This window comes from Ceratotherium simum, chromosome 1, assembly GCF_057802395.1.
Source record: "Ceratotherium simum simum isolate JZ-2026a chromosome 1, ASM5780239v1, whole genome shotgun sequence".
NCBI lineage: Eukaryota > Metazoa > Chordata > Mammalia > Perissodactyla > Rhinocerotidae > Ceratotherium > Ceratotherium simum.
In genome coordinates, this window is record NC_141900.1 from 25712827 (window position 1) to 25735166 (window position 22340).

Here is a 22340-nt window from a genome sequence, read left to right on the forward strand (position 1 = left end):
CTACAAACATAGTGAGGATAATAAGCTAATATTATGAATAACTTTGTGCCAATAAATTGAACATCTTAGATTCACAATCTGAATTACTAGCTGAGAAAGTAATCTTATTATAAGAATCTACCTCATTTTTAAATAGAAACAATATTTAACACAGTTAACCCAGTAATCACACTTTATATCTGTTCAAATATAGAGAATATTCCCATTTTTCTGAAGCTCAGCACCTTTTCTTAAAATTACATGCAACTGATATCTTTTACCAAACTACAGCATATTTATTCCTGATTTTGTAAAATACTACATGCTAAAATCTCTACTGGATGAAGGCAGAATCTTTGTAACAATGCTTTCCATTGCATATTAGCAAGCAAAACAAGTTCTGTCTATTGTACATATGTAGCCTTGCCTTTCCTTATGACCCTTATAGATTCCAAAGATTTTCTAGGAAAAAAAATACAATGACAATAATGCTATTAAATGTGAATCTGTCAAACTATTGGATTTTTTTTTAAACAAAAATTCTACTTAAACAAAAAGCATTTGCATGAACTTTATATTCATTGGAAAAGCTATTTGGCGTAAAATGAGAATTATAAAAGTTACAAAACGTAATATCTAATAGGAGTCACAGTTCTCTTAACATGCAAGATTTAGCTAGCACAAATGTAACTAATTAATAACATCTGAAGTGCATTCTCCCATAGGACTGATGACCATCTGGTTGACCTTGCGCTAGATCAATAGAGAAGGCAAATCTGTAAATCACTGTTTCCCAAATGTTATCTCTCCATCATCCCACAACAAGAAGAAGACATGGAACTTGGATGGGAGAAGAGATCTCTTGTTTCACACACCTTTAAACTGACTGTGATTCTTAACCGGACTGTAAGTAAGATAAGACTGAGAGGATTCTTCCCAAGTTCCACCCAGAAAGAGACAGGCAGAGGACCAAGTTAAAGTGAAGGAGAAGATTTCAAGACAGATGAGCCAGGAGGCAAGGTAATTACAAGAGAATACAAAGATGCAAATGACCTCTGCCGGATATAACTTGAAATTATTTGAACTTTCTCAAAAGCATCTTACAATTGCTGATTTTTGGTGGAGAAAGAGTGATAGAAATTTTGAAATATGAAATAAATTAAAGTATATATTCATATGTATTTAAATTAATATATATTTATATATATGTGAACCCTGTACAAAGTTTTATATTTTGATCACAAGACTAAACCACTCTGGAAGAAATTTAGTAACCTACTCAGTGGGATACTCAGATAATTCATCATAAAGTCAATGAGAAACTTTAAATAATAAGAAATTTGGAATAGGCATCTCAAGAAGGTATACTGGCAGATCTCTTAAGAAAATGACTATGAATTAATGACCAAAATTTATATATTTTTACAACTGTTTTTGCCCAAGGTACTTTTCCTATGATACTTTGCCTAATACATAGTTCATATTAGGAGGGGGTTTTTTTTTGTACTAATTTAGAAATTGTAGAATTCATTAAGTTTATTCTCCCTGTTGATATATCTCCTTAAATCAGTACCCAAATTAAGTGATAGTCTATCTCTCTGATTATTTCCTAGTAAGATTCTTGGGAAAAATAAAATATCAGGAATTATAGAACTTTCAGATCAATTGCCTATCTTATTATGCTGTATTCTACATAGTTATAAATTAAGGCAAGTAAGTCTTATTCTGCAAGAATCTGTTTTGAGTCTGAGAGCACTTAAAATATTAAACATGTAATATTTTAAAAGCCCATCATAACTTCTAGTCACTCTGTACATAGCAGCTACTGTCCTACATAGTATTGAAGTTTGGTTTTAAAAGATTGTACTAGTTAATTTCCTCTGTAAAAGATAAATTTTAATTGTCTTTTCAAATATAGACTTAATGACATCTTTGGTGACACACTTGTTTTTAATATTTACATATTTTGGGTTAAGTTTAGGTTAAAAAAAGTTTGGTTAGTTTTGATGTAATAGAGAGAATAGATTTAGATACCTAATCTACGAGACCACTCCATCTTTCTCCGTACTGAGAGAAATACAGAAAATAGGGGGGAAGCTGTAGGGCTCCTTATTGCCTTTCTTTTTTATTTGATTAGATATTTTATAGTTCTCAACTTGGGAGAAAAGGTGTAAGCAGACTGCAGGCTGCTTTAGTAATTAAAAAAAGAAAAAGGACACTTCAAAGGGCCTGTTTTTCCTTTCTTCACAACTTAACTGGATAGCCATGAGTTTTAAGAGGAATGCTTGGCTTAGAAGCCAAGGAGGCAATTAGAAGCTCACACACTCTTAAGTTCTAAATAAGGCTCCTTCAGTGCTTATGATGACCTTGGGGAAAGCACTTGGCAACTTAAGTAAGAAAGAAAAAAAAATAGCCATTTGACTGATAAGTGTCAGTCATACTGCTGTTTCAAATTCAAGATAACAGAGAGTTTCAAAGACAACCTGCTACAGAAAAGTCTGCAAGTGTATTGTTTCTCAAGTGAAAATGAAAATATGCCCAGTGACACTGAGGTTTACGCAGAGACAGAATTGAAAGAAGCAATAAAAATCTAAATGACGCTGATTGACAGGATGATCTTCCTGATCCATTTGTCCCATTAGTACGGGTTACATGACTGACTGAAATTATCCATCTCTATGTCGTCTGAACCACATACATTAAAGCTCATGCACACATTTGGCAAACCATTCCCTCAGAGGACCTTAGACCTTTCATGTTTGTGAAAATTTGAAATCACACTCATTTCCCTAAACTTCTGAAGATAACATTTGTACTCAACAGCAATCAAAAGCATATTTCCAACTATTCTTTAGGTCCTTTTCAGTTACTTAGGAGATGTTGCCAACCTCAGGAACTCCTTGTGGAAATAGAAGAAACACCATTAGAACAACATAAGAAGAGGCGCGTTTTGAGGTTAAGGCCCAAAATTTATCAGGGAAATTTTTCAGTAATTAACCCTGCATAGCTCTTTCTGCTGATGAGGATTAGCACATGGGGGGTGTTTCTGAACAAAACCAAGGGACTCTAAGATCAAAGATCCAAGGCTTGAGTTTTTCACCATCTCCCCATGCATACACAGAAGAATTTAAAAAGGACAGAATGTACTTCAAGCATTTCTCATAAATAAATGCAACATAGAGCTTTGTGTCTATTAACCAATAATTTAAAATAGCCATGTTATCCAAAAAGCAGTCCAGTAAATATTTTTTAAATTAATCAATACTCAATAAGATTTTACTGTCTTTAATTTATTAATTTTTGATCTGGATAAGAAAGGAAAAAAAGCCCTCAAATAACATTTTTCCCAAAGTGTTTATCAACTTTCTTACCATCAAATGTTAAATAAACTCTTGCTTGGGGCTGAGACGATCCTTTTACACAGACAGAACAAACAAATACTCCAACCAACACGCAAATTGCCCGGAATGCCATTTCTTCAGATCTGCAAGTTGATATCCAAGGGAAAATACCTTTAAAAGAGAGATAACAAGTTTGTTATATTTCATTTCACATTTTAGGAGCATACACAAACCCACACACAAAACCAGCAATGTAGACAGAGCACCCTATTCACAAAAGACATATGTGAACTTTACTGTCATGTAAACAGTAGGAGGTGCTGTGACTTTGCTTCTTAGATGTCAAAATCTGACTTTGATTCATTTGTGTCTGGAAGTCTTTGCAAGAAAGAAACTCTTTCATCTTCTAGCAAAATAATGCTAATATTAAAGGAGAACAAAGCAGGCAGGAAAAAGTAATTGATTCCCAAAGGAAACCCAATATTTAAACTTGATCTTGTCTCTAAAAATCACATTACATTGAAAAGACTTGAGAATGGTATTAGTGAATGAAAACTTCTCTTTCTACCATAAATATAGTAGTAGGAGGAAAATCCCACATGAATATTCACATGTACCCACTCACTCCATATGCATTAGCTCTTTTGGAGTAATCGTCTCTGAAATGGTGTTTCTACATACAAATCTCTCTGTGCTCAATCCTTGATCACTAAAATCACTCGAATTAGTTATCTGCCAATTTATACAGATGACCATGCAGCTGTTAAATAATGATGCAGATGAGGTAACCATGGACTCGTGCCAAATTCAAACAAATGACCTAGTCCTGGGCAATCCAGTAAACCACGTATCCCTCAGCGCATATTTAAAATAAATCAACCAGAAAGTGGGCTGTCAAAATTCCAAAAGATAAATCAGAGAGACAAGTATTACTGTTTGAAACCATAACTGTAAAATTGATACATGCTATTAACTAATTTCCAAGTATCAAGGAAGATCAGTATTGTGTAACTACAGGTCTATAGGAACTCTAGTGGCCACAACATGCAAAGTAAACTCAGGACCATAAAAGAAACCCCATCATTTTGAGTCTAGCATAATTATACAATAAAAGGACATGACAGAGTTTAATCTAGAAATTTATTTTTACAGGTTACAACAATGCTGATCTTCAATATCATGTGGCTTTTAAAATTAAAATCTTATAATTTTATTCAATAAAGAAATGCCAGTAAAATAGAAACAACAGCTTCATTAATACAGAAGAAAAAACACAGTTAAACTGAACATACTATTTTACACAAAAATTATAAATTGATTTCCTAGGTGGTACATATATTATGAGAGTTACAAACAAAATTACATGCCTCTTTTACCACACAGATGGAGGTAACCCTAGAGATGTTTGTGTTGGTAATTTTCAAAAGAAACAGTTTCTTCCTGCTTCCACAACCTCTTCACCCTGTCATCCCTAAATTAACTTAGAAGAAAATTGATTTTATGGGATGACTTTCCCTTAGTAATTTGCTCCCTGGTTTTGTTGACATTATAATAAAGTTAAAGCCAAAAAAGAAAAAGCTATAAATATGCCTGTTTTGTCTCTTTATTAAGCAAGCTGATAAATATTTACACATTTTTACATATTGCTGTGTTCAGTATCTTATCTGATATGTCTTCCCAAAAGGGACATATGCCACAAGTTGCAAAGAATAATCTTGGAGAGAAAACGACAGGTCAAATGAAGCAAGCAACAGAGCAATGCGCTTTCAAACTCACCCCGAGAAGAGACGGCAAGACAAGTGTCTTACACGTGCCCCCCCCCCCATTTTGTAACTTCTTCCCTTTAACTCAGACAGACCACGCTGCTCGTTGTTTTCACTTCTACTGATCAAACACTAACAATATGTAAGAAAAGGACTGTTTTATGTCCTCCCGAGCAATTCTACCTTAGCAGGCACTGAAATACTCAACTTGAAACTCTCCGCAGGTGTCACAACCTAAAGAAACGACTCCAGCCGGGCTCCGGGCAAGGGCACAGCTCCTGACACCCCGCATGTGCTCTTAGGAAGACGTCCAGACTGGAGCACACCGGTGTGTGTGCAAGTCGATACCCAGACCCAAAAGTTATATTTTGCGAAATCTGTAATGCTGAAAAAACGAATCCAGCTTACCGAGGCGGGAAGAGATCAGCACGGAAAAGTCATCAATTTGCTGCCGGTTGGGCTCCGAGTGAGTCTCCAGTCCCTTCGCCAGAAGACCTTAATTTCTGGAGCGGCCCCGCGGTGAGATTCCTTCTTCCCGGTCCCCTGAGTTTCTTTGTAAAGGAATCCGCGGCACCGGAGCCCGTCTCCGCGGCGCTCAGTACGGCACCTCCGAGTGAATGGAAAGTGGCCGGGGCTGGGCGAGCGCGCGGTGTCCGGTTACAGCGACGCGGCGCGCGGCGCATCCCCAGCCCGGCGCGCCGGCCGCATCTCCCGGGCGCGGGGCCCCACCCAGAGAGCGCCCGGAGGGTGGCCGGAGCCGGAGGGCGCGGGCGGGGCGAGCGGACACGCGGCCCGGAGACGCAGAAATGCGCGGCGACAGCGGAGGACCGGCGGAGCGACTCTGCCCCTTCGCAGCCCGCGGTGGAGTGAGCGACTCACAGGGTGCGCTCCAAGGGTTGGTTGGTTACCAGCAGCCCTTGGAAGGCGTACAGGCTCTGCTTGGCTGTAAACATCAAAGTGCAAACCAGTTTTTTTGCCAGAGAAGGATCACTGCATCCTTTTAAGGCAAAGAGATGCGTTTTTAAAAGGGCATGAGTCTTGTCCTTTTCCTGCAGCAAATTTTCTAAAACCGGTAGTGATACACCAACAATCTCGTCGCAGAAGTTTATCCTTTTAATGAGTATTGTTTCCTATTGCGTTTCCTTAATGCCCCGAAGGCAGTAACTCTGTTGACCTCTCTGCTTTGGCTCATATCCAGTACCCTTCTCTCCAGGATACTCCCAAAACATAATTATAAGAAGTTATTTCACAATTTTCTGGAGAAAGGCTGTTCTGAATTATGCCAACAGATAAAGGTTTACAACTCTAGATATCAGGGGTATATTTAAAGCACTATTTTCAGATAAACTTGTTAAACTCTGGAACTGACTTTGATGTTTAAGTGGAAATTATTTGTCCAGACTAGATATTCGAACAGCGAACAGCAGGAGAAATGAGCTTTGACCCCTGTAAAATGAGCAGGTACTTGCTTAAAAGTCGCTGTGGGCTACCGCCCAGCAGGTGTCACTATGCAGAGGGACATGGAGTCTCATTTCTCCACCTTGTTCCTTACAGTTTTCTTTATGAAGTAAAGCAGATCACTAAATTCTTATATATTGTATCTTAGAAAACACTTCTGAGAGTGCAAAATCCTTGCTGGAGTGGGACAGTTGATGGGAAGAAGTGAAGAAGTGGGGGAAGTGAAGAACTGGGAGGAAGTGAAGAAGTGATTAGGACACATCATCTATGTGTCTCAGCACCACCTCTCATGTCTAGGTGACGTAAACATGTCTCTAACTCTCTCTACAGCTGAGATATGAAAGGATCATGTCAAATAAGATCGTATGTAAAAGTTCAAGAGTTATACTGCAGGGCCAATGTTCTCTTCAAACATCTATGTTTATAAAAGAAATTTCCAATTCAATGGATGCATTATTTTAAAAATTTTAATACAGTTAAACTAATTTTTGTGATGATTAGTGCAATAAAAATGTGAGCAGCTCCTTGACATGTTTGTAATAATGAATTTACCCCACAAAACGTCTGACATTGTTAAAAACCAGATGCAAACATGAAGAAGCATTATGTCCGTTGCTCTGAAATACTTCTGAAACTGATTAAGACCCGTTACTACAGACACTATTATCTTCCTAGTGATGTCTGAGTCAGCATTTACAAATTAACAAGAATAAGTCATTAGAAGGAAGATTGATGTGCGTATGAACAAACTATAGAATTATTAATTTAGAAATGTGGAACCCTTAGACACTGATGAATCGGTAAATCCACGTAAGGTAGAATATATTTATACATTTTATTTTTAAGGTTCAGGGAACTGAGATAAAGAAATGCAAGGTGAAATGCATGTCAATGGTGTATTTACAAGGGAGTTTACTACCAAACTCAGTTTACAAAAGCCGGAGGAATTAGCTCAGTCTCACGCATACTCCCAAGGCTTTAGAGACTATGACAAATAGCTTAGGTTTAATCACAATCTATGAAACCTGTGTTGTGATGCCCTCTATCTTGCCTGAATAAACCTCTTCTCAACGTAGTTAATTGAATAATATTTGCTTAGTACTGAGACCTTTACCATTGGCCACTCAAAATGACTCATGAAAATACTGATAGGCATTAGTCAAGGCAAAGTCAAGCACAAAGACCCAACCAATGCTCGTGTTTGCCTGAAACTTGGGCCATATAGTGAACTTCTAAGAGTAACAATAGGTGCCCCTTATAAGATTTATCTATGCCCCTGTTTCTCCAAACTGCTTAGGAGCCCAAAAGACCATAACAAAACAGGACTTACATAAGAAACATTGGTGGCCAGTGCCTCTCTTCTAGGATACAGTGTTTTACTCTGTCCTTAGAGGTGGAAAACAATAAGGGCTAATTGAGTAAGCTAGTTCAGGAAAGGGGGACACTAAATGGATTATAGGAGTGACGACACAATTAAATTTATAGGCCACTAATTACAAAGTTTGCCTTCATCAAAATGTCTTAGGAAAAACATCTAAGCTAAAATACCTAGAATCACTCTCATTAAGATGTTAAATAAATGGTGTAACATCTTATACACTGAAATTTCTCTGCTGAAATAAAGTGGCTTTATTTTTAAAATTTTATATTTTTGGTGGTCCTGAGAAAAGGCATTTCACTTAAACTCTTGGACTGATTTTGAGAGAAGTACTCATCTTTTCTTTAGGAAGTTGTGCAACTATGAATTCTCTTATTTCAAATTTAAAGAAAATAGATTGTTTTCAGATTTTTCCCCATCATACAGATGAGCTACATGAATAAACTTTAAGTAGAGAATCTCAATCCTTCAGAGACTGAAAGTTGTCTTCCTATAGGTCATAACTAATATTTGTCATGGGAGAACACAGACCTTATATATTCCAAGCACTTTGTATATTATACGAATGGCATTCTTTAATGAAGTTACTATTTTACAAATGAGAACCTTGAAGGTTTGCCCAAAGTCACATAGATAGTAGATACTGAAACAGAAAGAGAAACTTGGGCATGACTGACTCACCCTCTTGTGTTCCCAATATGAACCCAGCAAGTGTTACAGGCATTTCCTCTCCTTTCCTCTTCCTGTAACTCTCTGCTCTCCTATCTTCTTTTCTCAGCTTCCAGGTGCCAATTCTTTAAATTTCCTCGACTGTATCTTTAGCAAGTCTGTACTTCCAATGGCTACTTACTTTGTTTACATCAGCCTTCCTATTCCTTGGGTTACCTTAGCTACTCTGAGAACAGGCTGGTCAGACAGGTCTGGTCTAGAAACTTGTGTGTGGAATTGCTATCGGTACAGCTGATAGGCTTTAGTATTTCCTCCATTAAAATCATTTCTTATTTTTCAATAAGGCAAGTGTATCTCTACTCTCATTCTTAACCCATTGCTAATCTGTGTCCCTGACCCTCGATCTCTTTCTCTGTTGATTTGTATGAAACTCTAGGCTTCTCAATTTGTAAGGTCCCTGGCATTTAACAAAATAAACTGGTGACAGTGGTTTGGTCTGGAGAGGGAAACTGGCCAGAAAGAGAATTTTCATTGTTTTCCTCTTTTTACCTTTGTAATTTTAAACCAGGTGAATGTATAAGCCCTTACAAAATTCAAAGTTTAATTCTTCAACATCTCTTTAAATACTTTTAAACATCTCAAACACAATAAAGTGCCATATTTCCCAATTCAACCAGAATAAGAGCATGTCACCTCGAATGTTTATATATTACAGTATTTCAAATATAAAAGTAGAACTATAAAGAATTTCAGCAGTAGGAGTCTGTTAGTGATTTTACTTCTTTAGTCCATGCATATGACAAAAGTTGTAAAAGAGTGTTGTGACCACTCACACTGTCATCACAGGGGTAAGATGTAAACTGTGTATTTGTTTTGTCCTTGTTGGAATATTTCATGTGAAACCTCAATGAGAGGAGTTGATGTCTTTGAGAGTAACTATATACAACTGCAGTTGCAAAGCAACAGACAGTTTTTTAATAAGTAATGTTTGTTAATTGAATATGTGCACACACACCCACAGTCATACTTCTTTTAAGAAAGGCCAACTGCTTTTATGGATCTATTATATCTAAAGCTCTCTTTCTCTTCACCTGGGAGTACAAAATCCTTTCCCAGATCTATTCTCACAGGAGAGCCAGGAGAGGCCTGTATAAGTGCCTCTGATTGTCAGATGTGTGTAATGAGGCTCAAAAATAATAACCAGCTGGAGCAATGAATTCAGGACTGTTAGTTACGGCTAATTGACTCCCATCTATAGCCCTTCAACATGGTTCAAAGGCCTTTTCCACGTATTCTTCAGATTTTACTCTTTTCCTACTCTTCATGGACTGTAAATGGTTGACTAGAAAGTAGAGTATTAAATCGTGTAAACAACAACTTTCACATCCTAGCAGAGGCATTCTCATAATGAAAATCACATGACAAACTCAATTTTCTATACCAGTGGTTTCTTGGAGATAGGGAAGGCCGTGTAGTAGATTTGAAAAGCATCAACTACTTACTCATTTTTGGTCATCATACTCAACGATTTGAAATTTCAAGTGACATTTAATAACTTTAAAGGATATAAAATTTTCATTTTTTAACAAACATGACATAAGTTAAGATATGCAACTCTCGGGGTACATTTCAATGAAATATTTTTCCTTGATGGACTGTGTCCATTGCAGTGGGCTCATTGAACTTTAGACCAGTGGTGTTCCAGAGGGGAGTATGATTTAAAGAGCATGCGTTATTTAATAGATGTTTTACAAAGAGTATTTCTTTTAATCTCCATAACAGCTCTAAAAAGAAGATATAAGTATCTCCATTAAGCAAACAAGAAAGTGAGTTCAGAAGTTTGAGGCACCTTCCCCCACCTGGGCCCTGGCCCTAGGCAATGAATTCAGATGTGTCTGTTGCAGAGTCCCTACACTTCCACTTTCCACTACTCTTGGTGCATTAACCTAAGAGTCCAGTACATGGGAAAGGGCAGTGGAGACCTTTGCCTTTCCTTCTAAGCTATTTAGGTCCCGAAGAAGATTTTTTGTTATTGTTGGGTACTGAACATTTTCTCTCACAGATTTGAATTATAAATGCAGATATCTTATCTTCATCATGAAATTACAAACAACTTGAGAGCAGAATCACTGTCTAATTCTCCTTTGTATCTTTTAGAATAGCTGCAACTGAGATGATTAATGAGTGGCCTTGACATATGGATGGAGAAGGATTTCAGGGTATATGGGTGGAAGAAAAGAGAGAATCAATAATAAATTGGCCAGGTAAAAGACCACACAATTATAAAGCAAAAATTTATGTAAACTCTTTCATCATCCATCCAAGTACATTTATAGTTATATAAATTGGTTCTATTCCCTTCAAATATTTAGTTTGTTACTTATGTAAATACAGTAAATGCCAATCCAGAAACGCTTTGCAGGGTGGATTCAAGGCTAAGTGACATAAATTCACCAATATCAAGGAAGGTCAAGTCTGATTTTAAAATGATAAGTCGCAGGCTACCTGTTATGTCAATTGTCACCAAAGCTACTGAAATATCTTTTGCTCATTCACTGAAGAATAACGTTCCAGTTTATTTTCAAGGCTCATCCATTTCCTTTCACTGCATGGTCCAGGTTAATCCCTCATCCCCTCTAACCCATTCCTCCTCTGGCACCTTAAACTTCTTTTGCATCAAGTGCCTTACCTTACAATTCTTTGATTACACCATGCCTCCTCACACTTCTGTGGGTTTACGAGTGCTATTTTTTCTGTTATCCCTCATCTCATCCATTTGGAAAATTCTTTCTCACTTATTGAGACTCACCTCAAATAAATCCTATCTGTAGAACATTCTCTTCTATAAGCCTAGGCAAAATCAGTGAAGTCCTGGATGTTATATAGAGAGTGGTAACTTTACAATTTTGATGTCAAATAGATTTTGATTTAACTCTGATACCTTACTAACTGCATCATTTTGAGTATTGCTTGATTTCCAGTTTTAGTTTTGTTATTTGTAAAATGAGAATTATAACAACTACCATTAGGTTGATTGGTCAATAAGATACTATAATGTGTGTTAACGCCTTCTCTCTCACTTCTGTATTGCAATGAGTTTGTTTATCCCTCTGCTGTATCACTTAATGTTACAATCGTGTGAACATTTTCTCCATTGACTCCCAACTGCCACAGAGCAAGATACAGGAATCTTAGATGCTTTGTAACCAGCAGCAGAGACAACCAGGCCTTGGTACATAGTGGCTGCTGGATGAATGCTTGCTCAATTAATGAAACCAAACTTTTCTTTCAATGATGTTTTGTGGATCTTTAAAAAGCCTAAATAAAATATTTTATTGTCACTGATAGTGTTGCATTCAAACACATGCAATTTCTTACAGGCTTCTTAAGTAACCACTTTCCAAGGTTCATAACTTCACTCCCAAAGGTAATTATGTTTGTATTTTCCCCTACAGGCCATATTTGAATTTTAATTTGAGTTTGTAAAAAACTGTGGGAACATTTGAACTGCCGTTATTCTTGATAATCGACTACTATAGAAACAGGTGGTATGAATTAATTTTAAATTCTTTTTTATTTGAGATTTAAAATTAAAATTTAGAAATATGTTTTGAGTTCTGTTTAAAATTTAAAACAAGAGTCTCTGAAAATCTTATCACATTAAACATAAAAATAAAAGCACGATTAAAAGGAAACTGGTGGCACCAATTCGTGGCATAGAAAGGGAAAAATTATCTATTTCCAGAAATTGAATATGATTTTCTTTCTTCTCATGTGTCACTCTAGATTTATTTCATTCTAGCTTTCTCCTACCAAGGTCTTAATTTAAAGCAACAGGAACATAATCTTTTAAGACCTAAATTTTCTACTAATTGTATTTTCATATTTTAATCTATCAACTGTGTAGATTTCCATCTCAATTTACTTATTTTTAAGGTATATATCATTTCAAATAATCTCATAGATTAAAAATCTGTGGTTATCTAATGCATTAATAATAGCATGATTTTTTAAAACTTGCTTTACCAAAGGATTCTTCAATTTATCTAAAGGATTCCTTTAATTAAGAAGTTCCTTGGGGCCAGCCCGTGGCGTAGGGGTTAAGCGTGCGCACTGCGCTGCTGGTGGCCCAGGTTCGGATTGGGCCGTGCACCAATGCACTGCTTCTCAGGCCATGCTGTGGTGGCGTCCCATATAAAGTGGAGGAAGATGGGCACAGATGTTAGCCCAGGGCCAGTCTTCCTCAGCAAAAAGAGGAGGATTGGCATGGATGTTAGCTCAGGGCTGATTTTCCTCACAAAAAAAAAATAAATAAATAAATAATTAAGAAGTTCCTCTAATGCATTCACGTTAAAAAAATTGTATGTTAATTTTCAGAAAATATCTATAAATGAAGAAAGAGTTATAAAAATATCATCAATGATACCAATTATTCAGTTTTAAAATGCTATGATGGATAGACTAATGCAAAACTTCTGTAATTATAAGCATATTACTTCAGAAATATATGGTATATTATTTGTATTTATCTACAGCAAATCCATATCAACTAGAATAAAAAGCATTTGTACTTCATGATTATAGAAAATATGAAAATTTTATAAAAGTAAACCTTGTTGAGAGGCATTCAGCTGTGGCCATAGAATCGAATGCCATTGTTGGGTATTTTTCTCACTGATCCCTTGGAAAGCATAAATGTGCACCTATAACTCCAGAAAATTCACTACAAGGGTTGATTTTATCTAGAGAACTTTTCTTTTCAAAATGAAATATTTCTCTTCCTAGCTTTAAAAACCCCACCCCTCCCACCTGCATTCACATGCATATATTTTGAAGAAGGGTCCTATAAAAATTTTTAGGAATATTCTGACCCTGGATCTACAAAGTTTAAGAATAAATACTAAAATATACTGTAATTCTATTACAACATAGGCATGCTAAAAGCATGACCTCAAAATTAGATTTGTGCATCCATTTATTGATGCTGTCATTTACCTGTGTGTGTACACACAGACCACATTGGAAAGGTTTCTAAAGTGCAACAGCCTTCAATATTAGGAAACATTTCACTATTTGACTTCCATTTAATTTAAGTATCTTGAGTGAGCATAAGCTCTTTGGTCACAATATATTGTTTCTCCACGGGATTTATGTTCTTTATATACTTGACCATTTATATATACACATATCCTGGGGTATGATTTAGTTATATGACACAATTATACAAACATGCATATTTGATTTGTTTGGTCTTTCATTTTTATTTAAGGTTGTCTAACCCCATAATCATTTGTTGTTTTATTCTTTTTTGCCCTTCCTCCTTTATCAGTCTTTTTTTTTAATTTCGAATAATTATTTGAATCAAACCAAAATATGGTGGGAGTATCTGCAAATTGAAACATAAGAGATTTCTTTTAATGGAGAAAGTAGCCTTTGGCAATATTTTAAACAATGAGTGGTTAAATAACACACTGGGTAACACTCAGTAAAGCTTTGCATGTGCCATGTTTTAATCTTCTCAGATTTTGAAGGGCAAATCTCCTTTGTTTTAAAAGTTTAGACTTGGAAACAATAATCTCTTCCCTGCTCAGTTTCACCATTTTTAAGTTAAGATCCAAAATCACAGATTGACATAAACTTAAGTGTAAATCTCCTTTCCTCAAGCATCACAATCTGGTAATTAAAAAGTCACATTGATGATCCAATGAACTTGCCAATTTATACAATAGTTTAACCCAAATAATGTCCTCCTCTAGCATAACAGCATTTTCTCAAAATGTTTCTTACATGCTCTTACAAATAAATACAGTCAGCTACCCTACACCTACCATCTTTTCCTCTTCCACTGTCTGTTCCTCACCCTCCCCTCTGAGTCAAAATGCCCTATGCCTGCTGTTGAAAAATGGATGGCTTGAAGGAATCAAAGTTTTGCTCTGTATAATGCCAAAGAGGGGAGGTGGAGGGAGATACTTTATTCCCCATCTCTGACACTTTCTAGCAGAGAGCTATATTAGTTCAGTTTGCATCCTATTATCCTAAAGAATTTTGCAAGGAAAAGCTCTGTTAGCAATTACAGCTTATCCTACCTCCCACCCTTCAAGAAAGATATGAAAACAAGGAGAGCTAGGTAAGGACATAAATCTGAGTGAAACATAGGAAAGACAGAATGCTGTACTCAGAATCTCCATCCCGCCCCATCCCTTTTATGTCATCGCCATCCAGCCCCGCTACATCCTCTGGGATGTCCTCTCTCCATGCAGGTCATGGCCACATTGTCTTGACTACAGTTTCATCTGCTTTCTGCACTATGTCAACATACTCAGGAGGAATTGGGGGTTGAATTGTGTCCCTCGAAAAAGATATGTTTAAGTCCTAACCCCCTGTACCTGTGAATGTGACCTTGTTTGGAAATAGGTTCCTTGCAGAGATAATCCAGTTAGAAGGAGGCCAGTAGAGTGTGCCCTTAATCCAATATGCCTGTGTCTTTAAAAAGAAGAAGGCCATGTGATTACAGTGGCAGAGACTGCAGTTACCCTCCTACAAGCCAAGGAACACCTGGGGCTACCAGAAACTGCAAGAGACAAGGAAGGATTCTCCCAGAGGGTTCAGAGGGAGCACAGCCCTGCCAACACTTTGATTTTGGGCTCTAACCTCAGGACTGTGAGAGAAGAATTTTCTGTTGTTTTAAGCTACCTGGCTTGTGGCACTTTGTTACAATAGCCATAGGAATTTAATTCACGTTCATTAATTTTCTGCTCCTGCTCCCTGAAATGTGCTGTCTTCTTTCCCCTGGATCATACTACTAGTTATAAATTAATATCCTGCGAGAGTTGGACAAGTTCTCTATTCTCTCCGAGTTTCAGATTCCTGACTCGTCCAATGTTATTAATGATGTTTCCCTCCCACAATTGTGTAGCTTAAGCCAAATGAAAAATAAGAAATATCTGGCATGTGTTAGGAAATCATTGATTATTCCCTGCTTCACTAATTTCAAACATCTTCTGATTATATATATTTTAAAATTCTCAATTTCATATTTATTAAGGAAAGTCAAGATGTTTCATGTCTTAAAATATTTAATTTAAAAAAATGAAGACATATTTACAAAAATAGCAATGAGACTGGATTAGAGTAAGAAACATTAGTATGAATGCATGTTTAGCTTAATTTATAAATATATATGGAAACAGAAACAGTTATAGATATGTATGTGTGATGGTTAATTTTAAAGATTTTATTTATTTAATTTTTTCCCCCCAAAGCCCCAGTAGATAGTTGTATGTCATAGCTGCACATCCTTCTAGTTGCTGTATGTGGGACTCGGCCTCAGGATGGACGGAGAAGTGGTGCCTCGATGCGCACCCGGGATCCGAACCCGGGCCACCAGCATTGCAGCGCGCGCACTTAACCACCAAGCCACAGGGCCGGCCCAATGATGGTTAATTTTATGTGTCCAACTTGGTTGGGCCACAGTGCTCAGATTTTTGGTCAGACATTATTCTGAATGTTCCTGTGAGAATGTTTTTGAAGGAGATTAACATTTAAATCAGTGGACTTGGAATAAAGTGGATCGCCCTCCATAATGTGCGTGGGGCTCATCCAATCAGCTGAAAGCCTGAATAGAACAAAAGACTGAGCTCCCTCAAGCAAGAAGGAATTCTGCAGCAGATGGCCTTCAGACTTGAATTGCTCTTCTCTCAGTCTCTTGCCTGCCAGCCCATCCTGCAGATTTTGTACTTGCCAGCCTACGTAACCACATGAGCCAATTCCTTAAAATAAACCTCTTTCTAAAACGCGCACATCTTATTCATTCTATTTTTCTGGAAAACCCTAATACAGTATGTATACATGGGTTAATATACATACATATATTACCTAGCTATACACAATGAGAAGTCCTAGAAGCAATGACACCACAGTAGCAACAAGCACATCCAATACCTAGACTTTTGGTTTCTAAATACTATTTTCCAATAAAAAGAAACCAGGGCTTCTTAGAGAAATGACTGACTCTAGAACCTGCACAGAAAAAAATAAAAGCTGAACCTGGATCACCTTGTAGTTCCAAAAAGTAAAGAAATGCTCAAAAATGAAAGGATGGAGACATTTCAAAGAGACACAACTAACTTAAAAGACCTCCCAATGGCTAAAACTGGAACAATTTGAGCCATAAAGTAAATAACATAGTACTGGGTTATAACCTAAAATATAAAATAAGTATACATAAGTCCATACTGTTATAAATAAATAACTGAACGAATAAGTAATTGAGGGAGAAGAGACAAATGTTTCTTCCCAAAAGAATTCAAAATAAGGTGTGTAGATACTCCCCCCTACACAAGATAAATATTAATTCCTGTCCCCATCCCTGCTTGAGGGTGGCCTAGACATAATGATTCACTTCCAAACAATAGAGCAATGAAAGAGGAAATAGCAACTATACAGTGGAGAAACATGGAAAACACTACCTAACCAAGTATTTAAGATTGACGTCACGAGTGATGTAATCTAGATAGCATGTACTTCTGATATGACATGAAGAGAAGGGCACTTCACCTCTGTTGTATTCTTTCCACAACACATAACCACAGTCTAATCACGAGAAAACAGACAAACCAAGATTAGAAGACATTATGCAGAATACTTGGCCAGTACTCCTCAAGATTGTCAAGGTCACGAAAAACAAGGAAAGACAGAGAAACTGCCACAGGCCAGAAAAGACTCGGGAGGCCTGACAACTAAAGGCAGTGTGCTACCATGGATTGGATCTAGAACACAAAGAGGACATTAATGAAAAACTTGGTGAAATCCAAATGAAGTCTGGAGTTCAGTTAATAATAATGTCACCAATGTCAGTTTCTTAGTGCTGATAAATATACCACGGTAGTGTAAAATGTTAACAGTGGGAGAAACTGAGTGAGCGTATATGAGAACTCTACACTATCTCTGCCACTTTTCTGTAAGTCTGAAATTATTACAAAATAGAAAGTTTATTTTTTTCTAAAGTAACACCAATTTTAAAAAGTAAATTGTAGAGACGGACTTACAATGAAAAGGAACAGTTCTCTGGCCAATTCCTCTCTTCCCCTAGTCCCACTCTCCACTTGTAAACATGTACAAAAGTCTATGCTAATATTTCTTACCTAACTTTACAGATGGTCTTTTGTGTTCATGGAATGATGGGTGGAATTAGAGACCTCACACAGTATTTAATTTACTCTCGATCATCTCTTCCCATAAGAGTGAGATTGCTATTATTTTTTGTTACTTTCAGTTTTGTTTCTGTTATAAATTATATTCTTACACTTTTATTCTTTATTCTATCAACAATAGTCAATATGTCTTGAATCATCATTTTGTAAGATGTGTATGGTATTACCACCCACAGCCTTTCCTCCAGCTCTTCTCCAAATTTCCCTCTTTAGTCACTTGAGCATTTTCTTATATTCTGTCAAGGTTGGTTACATTTTATTCTGTGCTATAACCCTTCTGGTTATATTAACCTTTCTGGTCTTTATCTATAGCTTAGCTTTTAAAATTGAAAGGCAAGATGAGGTGTTTTTAATTCATGTCCACCTAAATAGTGCTTACCATGGAACCATGTTGTGCTGTGCTAACACTTTTTTTCTATCTACTTTTATTCATTCATTCATTTCATCATTTATATCTTTTCTGGAGTTTAATGTGATTTTATTTATTTTTTTTTGTAGGCTTTGTCACGTTTTGTGTTCTTCAAAATTCTCAAAATGACAAACCTATGAAATTCTCTCTTTTTTCCTCATGAAATAATTCCCTTCTCTAGCTTTCTATTCTCCTGCTCCAATCTTGGCAGATCACTCTATAAACTGTTCTCGTACATACCCATATGACTCTCAAGTATTGAATTCCCTGTTTTCTATATTCCATAAGTCCATTTTCCTCTTTTGTGTTAGTTTGTTAGTTTACTCCTTCTTTTTTCTGCAACTCACACTTAAGGTACTTCCTGAAAAAGGCTATGTGGAAAGGCACGTTCTGACACCTTACCTGTGTGGCAATGGGGGTTCTGTCCACCATTCTCTCCGTATGGTCCAGGATGAAGACTGGTCAACTTTGAAGGCATTGTACTATTTTCTTCCAGGATCCAATTTTGTTGTGAAGAAGTCTGATACCAGTTTGATTATTATTCCTTTGCAGTTAACCAGTTTGACTTTTTAGGAACTCCTCTTTGTCCTTGCCATAGTGAAATTTCACAATACTTTTCTAAATGTGTATCTTTTTCACATACTCTGCTAAGCATTCAATTAGCCCTTTTAATCTGCAGACTTATGCCTACATCTCTCAGAAGTGATTGTCTATTAATTTCTTTTTAATTCTCTTCTTTGTATTTTTCCTCTTTATGCTGTCTAGAAATTTTTATTAGTTGGATGTGCAGTCCCCAGGATTGCTCGTCCATATCGTTTTTGTTCTTAGAGTTAAAAAGCTGGCTGCCAGGTGTTCTGTATTCAGTTGTGAGAAATGGATTAGGTCAATTATTCCATCTACCTACTTTAAATTAATCTTCCACCTTTTATTGTAGCTCATACTTCTAGTTCTGAACCTGCAAACTGTAGGTTTGCAGTATTTATCGACTATCCTCACCAGCTGCTGCCTTCTCCTCATATTCTCTAGGACACAGATTTTTCTACCCTGTCACAATGGTACCACTTACCATCTGTTTTCTGTCTCCTAGATGTGTGTCAAAAGCTTATGAATAGCCCCATTCTGCTGACCTCATTGTTGCATATCCCTTTAATATCACTTTAATGTAAAGTTAAGTGGGAAAGGATGTAAATACAAATGTTCCATCTACCATTTTGAACAAAGCTTCCCCCCTTCTGCCCTGCTTTTTGTTGGAATTACTGTCCTCCATCTCACCTCAACATTGGCAAAAATTTTGTTCTGCACTGGGGAGATTTACTTACTATGGAAAACAGAATGCCCATACAAGTGCTCTCAATAGGCCTTACTTATTAAGCTCCGGCTGCTTGAAGAGTTTACTACACACGAGAACTAGACAATTCTGAAAATGAAATACGTTATATGTGATATAGAGAAGACTATATTCTCTTATTTAACTGTTGGCCCCAGTTCCTCATCTACTGCATTAAAAAAATATATCTGAGCTCCCCTCTGAGTTGAATATTTTTCAATTTTATACATAAACTCTGTTAGAGATTCTTTTTCAAAATTTTAATTCACATCTCAATAGTATAACCAAGCAATATATTTGAGCACTTTCAAGGCATTCTATAAAAGATTTGCAGAAATGGTTTTAGTCTGTGAAAGGAAAGACTATCTTAGAATTTGTCCACATAAGTCTTCCTGTTTAAGTTCACATATAAACTTAAATAGGGCTTCACTATACACTATAGCTTCTAATTCAATGAATTAATATATAATTAATAATTAAGTAAAAATATATGTACTAAATACATTCATGTAAAATTTTTCAAGCATGCGCTAGTCTTGAAGACTATGCAGATCTCTACATCTCCTTGTTAGGATCTTTTTCTTTATCACCAGACAGTATAATTACCTTCTCATGTGGAGTGGAGTGGTGACTTCAATGACATTTTAATGGATTTTAAGTGGATCCTGACCCTGACCTTATCTTATTTGTATGTGACTTTCTGTAAACCATTAGGCCTATGTCCTTTATTCAGTTAAATTGTTTGAAACAAAGCTAGTATGTTCCTCACTTGCCATTCATTTCTTTTGTTATGTGATGAAATATTATTTGTAAATCACTTTTACTCATATGATGAATTAGTGATAATATTAGATAGTTATTTTTAATTATGGCATGAAAAGAATATTGGTGAGCCAATTTTAGATCAGGGCATTTGAGCCAAACATTCCATATGATGCCGTTTTCAATGTCAAGAATGGCCTCTGTCTAATGTATGGCCATTTCTAATGCTGGCCATGAGGTCTTGCCCACCTTGTCTTTCTTCACTGGAGATATTTATAGAATTTCCTTATGTGACTGCCTGGTCTTTTTGAACTGCTTATGGTAAAATGTGGCCATCTTTATTTCTGTATATAAAGTTAAATTAAATTAAAAGAAAATGTATTAAAAAAAGTTTATAATCATTGTATTTTGGTTGTGATAATTAATATATCTTTACATAAATTATCAATAGACACTTTCCTCAATCCAGATTTCTTTAGTTTTTTATCTGAAGGGAAACCAGTATTATTTTCTAAAAACCAGTTTTATACTTTTTAAACTAAAATCTACTCAAACTATCTTTTATTTCTAAATTATCTGTAATACTTAGAATCCTAGAACTAGAAGGGATCTTTGAGATCATGTTATCTAATTCATTCTTTATAACTATGGAAACTGAAGCTAGTGGTGGTTGGTGAATTGTTAGAATAATAAAACTAATATGCAGCAGAGCCTCAGATAAAATCAATACCTGTTGGTCACCAGTCCAGGGCTGTTTCCACTTTGTGTTCACCATACTCTCATACCTCAGAAAATCAGGTATTCATTCTTCATTGGTTCAGAGAACTGACATGAAGGAGTAAATATGTCAAAAGTTATCTTTCATTTACCATCATAGAGGAATTCAGAGTCCTAGTATCGTAGGATAAGAAAGATCCTAGAGGTGATCCAATCTATCATACTTAACCTTTTGTACCCTACTAGCGTGTGTGTTATGTGTACTATTATGTAGGCTTAATATATGCATTTTTTTGTATCTGTTTAAATCTTGATTTTTATTCAATTAAACTATTTATTAAGTACTTACTGTGTAAATGGCATAATGCTGACAACTTTGCATGTATTATCTAATTTAATTTTCACAATAACCCTGAGAAGTTTTATCCCCACTTATTACAGGTGAGGAAGCAATGTTGAAGAAACAGTCTTTGAATGAAAATCTCACTACATATCTCTCAGAGCAAGAATTCAGATTCAAGTCTATCTTTCTCCGTGGTTTGTATTGTTAATTACACTTTTCTTTGGCTCTTCACACTTATGTTCTACAAAACTACCAACTTTGTTCTTACTTTAGGGTCTTCAGCCTAATGGGTCCCTCTGCCTGGGAGTGCTCTCCCCTCCATCCTTGCATGGTTCACAGCTTCTAGTCATTGAGATCTCAGCTGAAATGTCAGCTCTTCAGAGAATTGTTTATTGTTCATTTATTTATGTTTATTTACCTTATTTTAGTTATTCATTATTTTAGTTGTTCAGACATTTATTTACTTTATATTCTTATTTTTTATTAAATTTTCCATAACTTCTTTTTATCTATCTGTCTATCTATCTATCTATCTATCTATCTATCTTCTATTGTCTTTTCTCCCCACTAAAATGTAAATTCATGAGAACAATAAATTTGTCTCCTTCATGATTATAATTTCCCTAGTCCAATGCCTGGCATGGACTAGCTCTCAAAATTATGACTTGAATGAATGAATGAACTTACATGATTTACAGACTCTCAGCACTTTTTGTGTAATTATAATCTTATCTTAGGGGTCAATGAATAGTTTTAACAAAATAATTTATTTTCAGTTACAGCGTATCACCTAGAACATACATTATAATTTACTTAATCATTCTCTAGTTTTATTTTTTTTTTAATATTTAGTTTTCTTTCAACTCTTTGTTGCTTTAGAGCTCCTATTAAAGTTTCTCAACCTTGGCGCTGTTGACATTTTGGTCCAAATATTCCTTTGTTGGGGATGGAGGTGGGATGCTGTCTCTTGCAGTTGTAGGAT

General features: G+C 36.1%; 1 protein-coding gene across 5 annotated transcripts in view; it reads right to left on the reverse strand.

Annotated features, from left to right (window-relative positions):
* SEMA3C (semaphorin 3C) overlaps nucleotides 1–22340 on the reverse strand; it is a 202042-nt gene that overhangs the window by 166715 nt on the left and 12987 nt on the right. For 3 of the 5 annotated variants that reach the window (XR_015555416.1, XM_087444286.1, XM_087444505.1), the window contains exon 2: nucleotides 3351–3491. The exons of 1 other annotated variant lie outside the window; for it this stretch is intronic. Coding sequence is in view for 3 of the 4 variants with exons in the window: in XM_087444286.1 (XP_087300412.1) it covers nucleotides 3351–3491 (141 nt within the window). In the remaining variant the exon portion in view is untranslated. Of the gene's footprint in view, nucleotides 1–3350; nucleotides 3492–5491; nucleotides 5960–22340 lie in introns of those variants that run through there. One more of the 5 variants, XM_004439334.3, reaches the window with a different exon arrangement.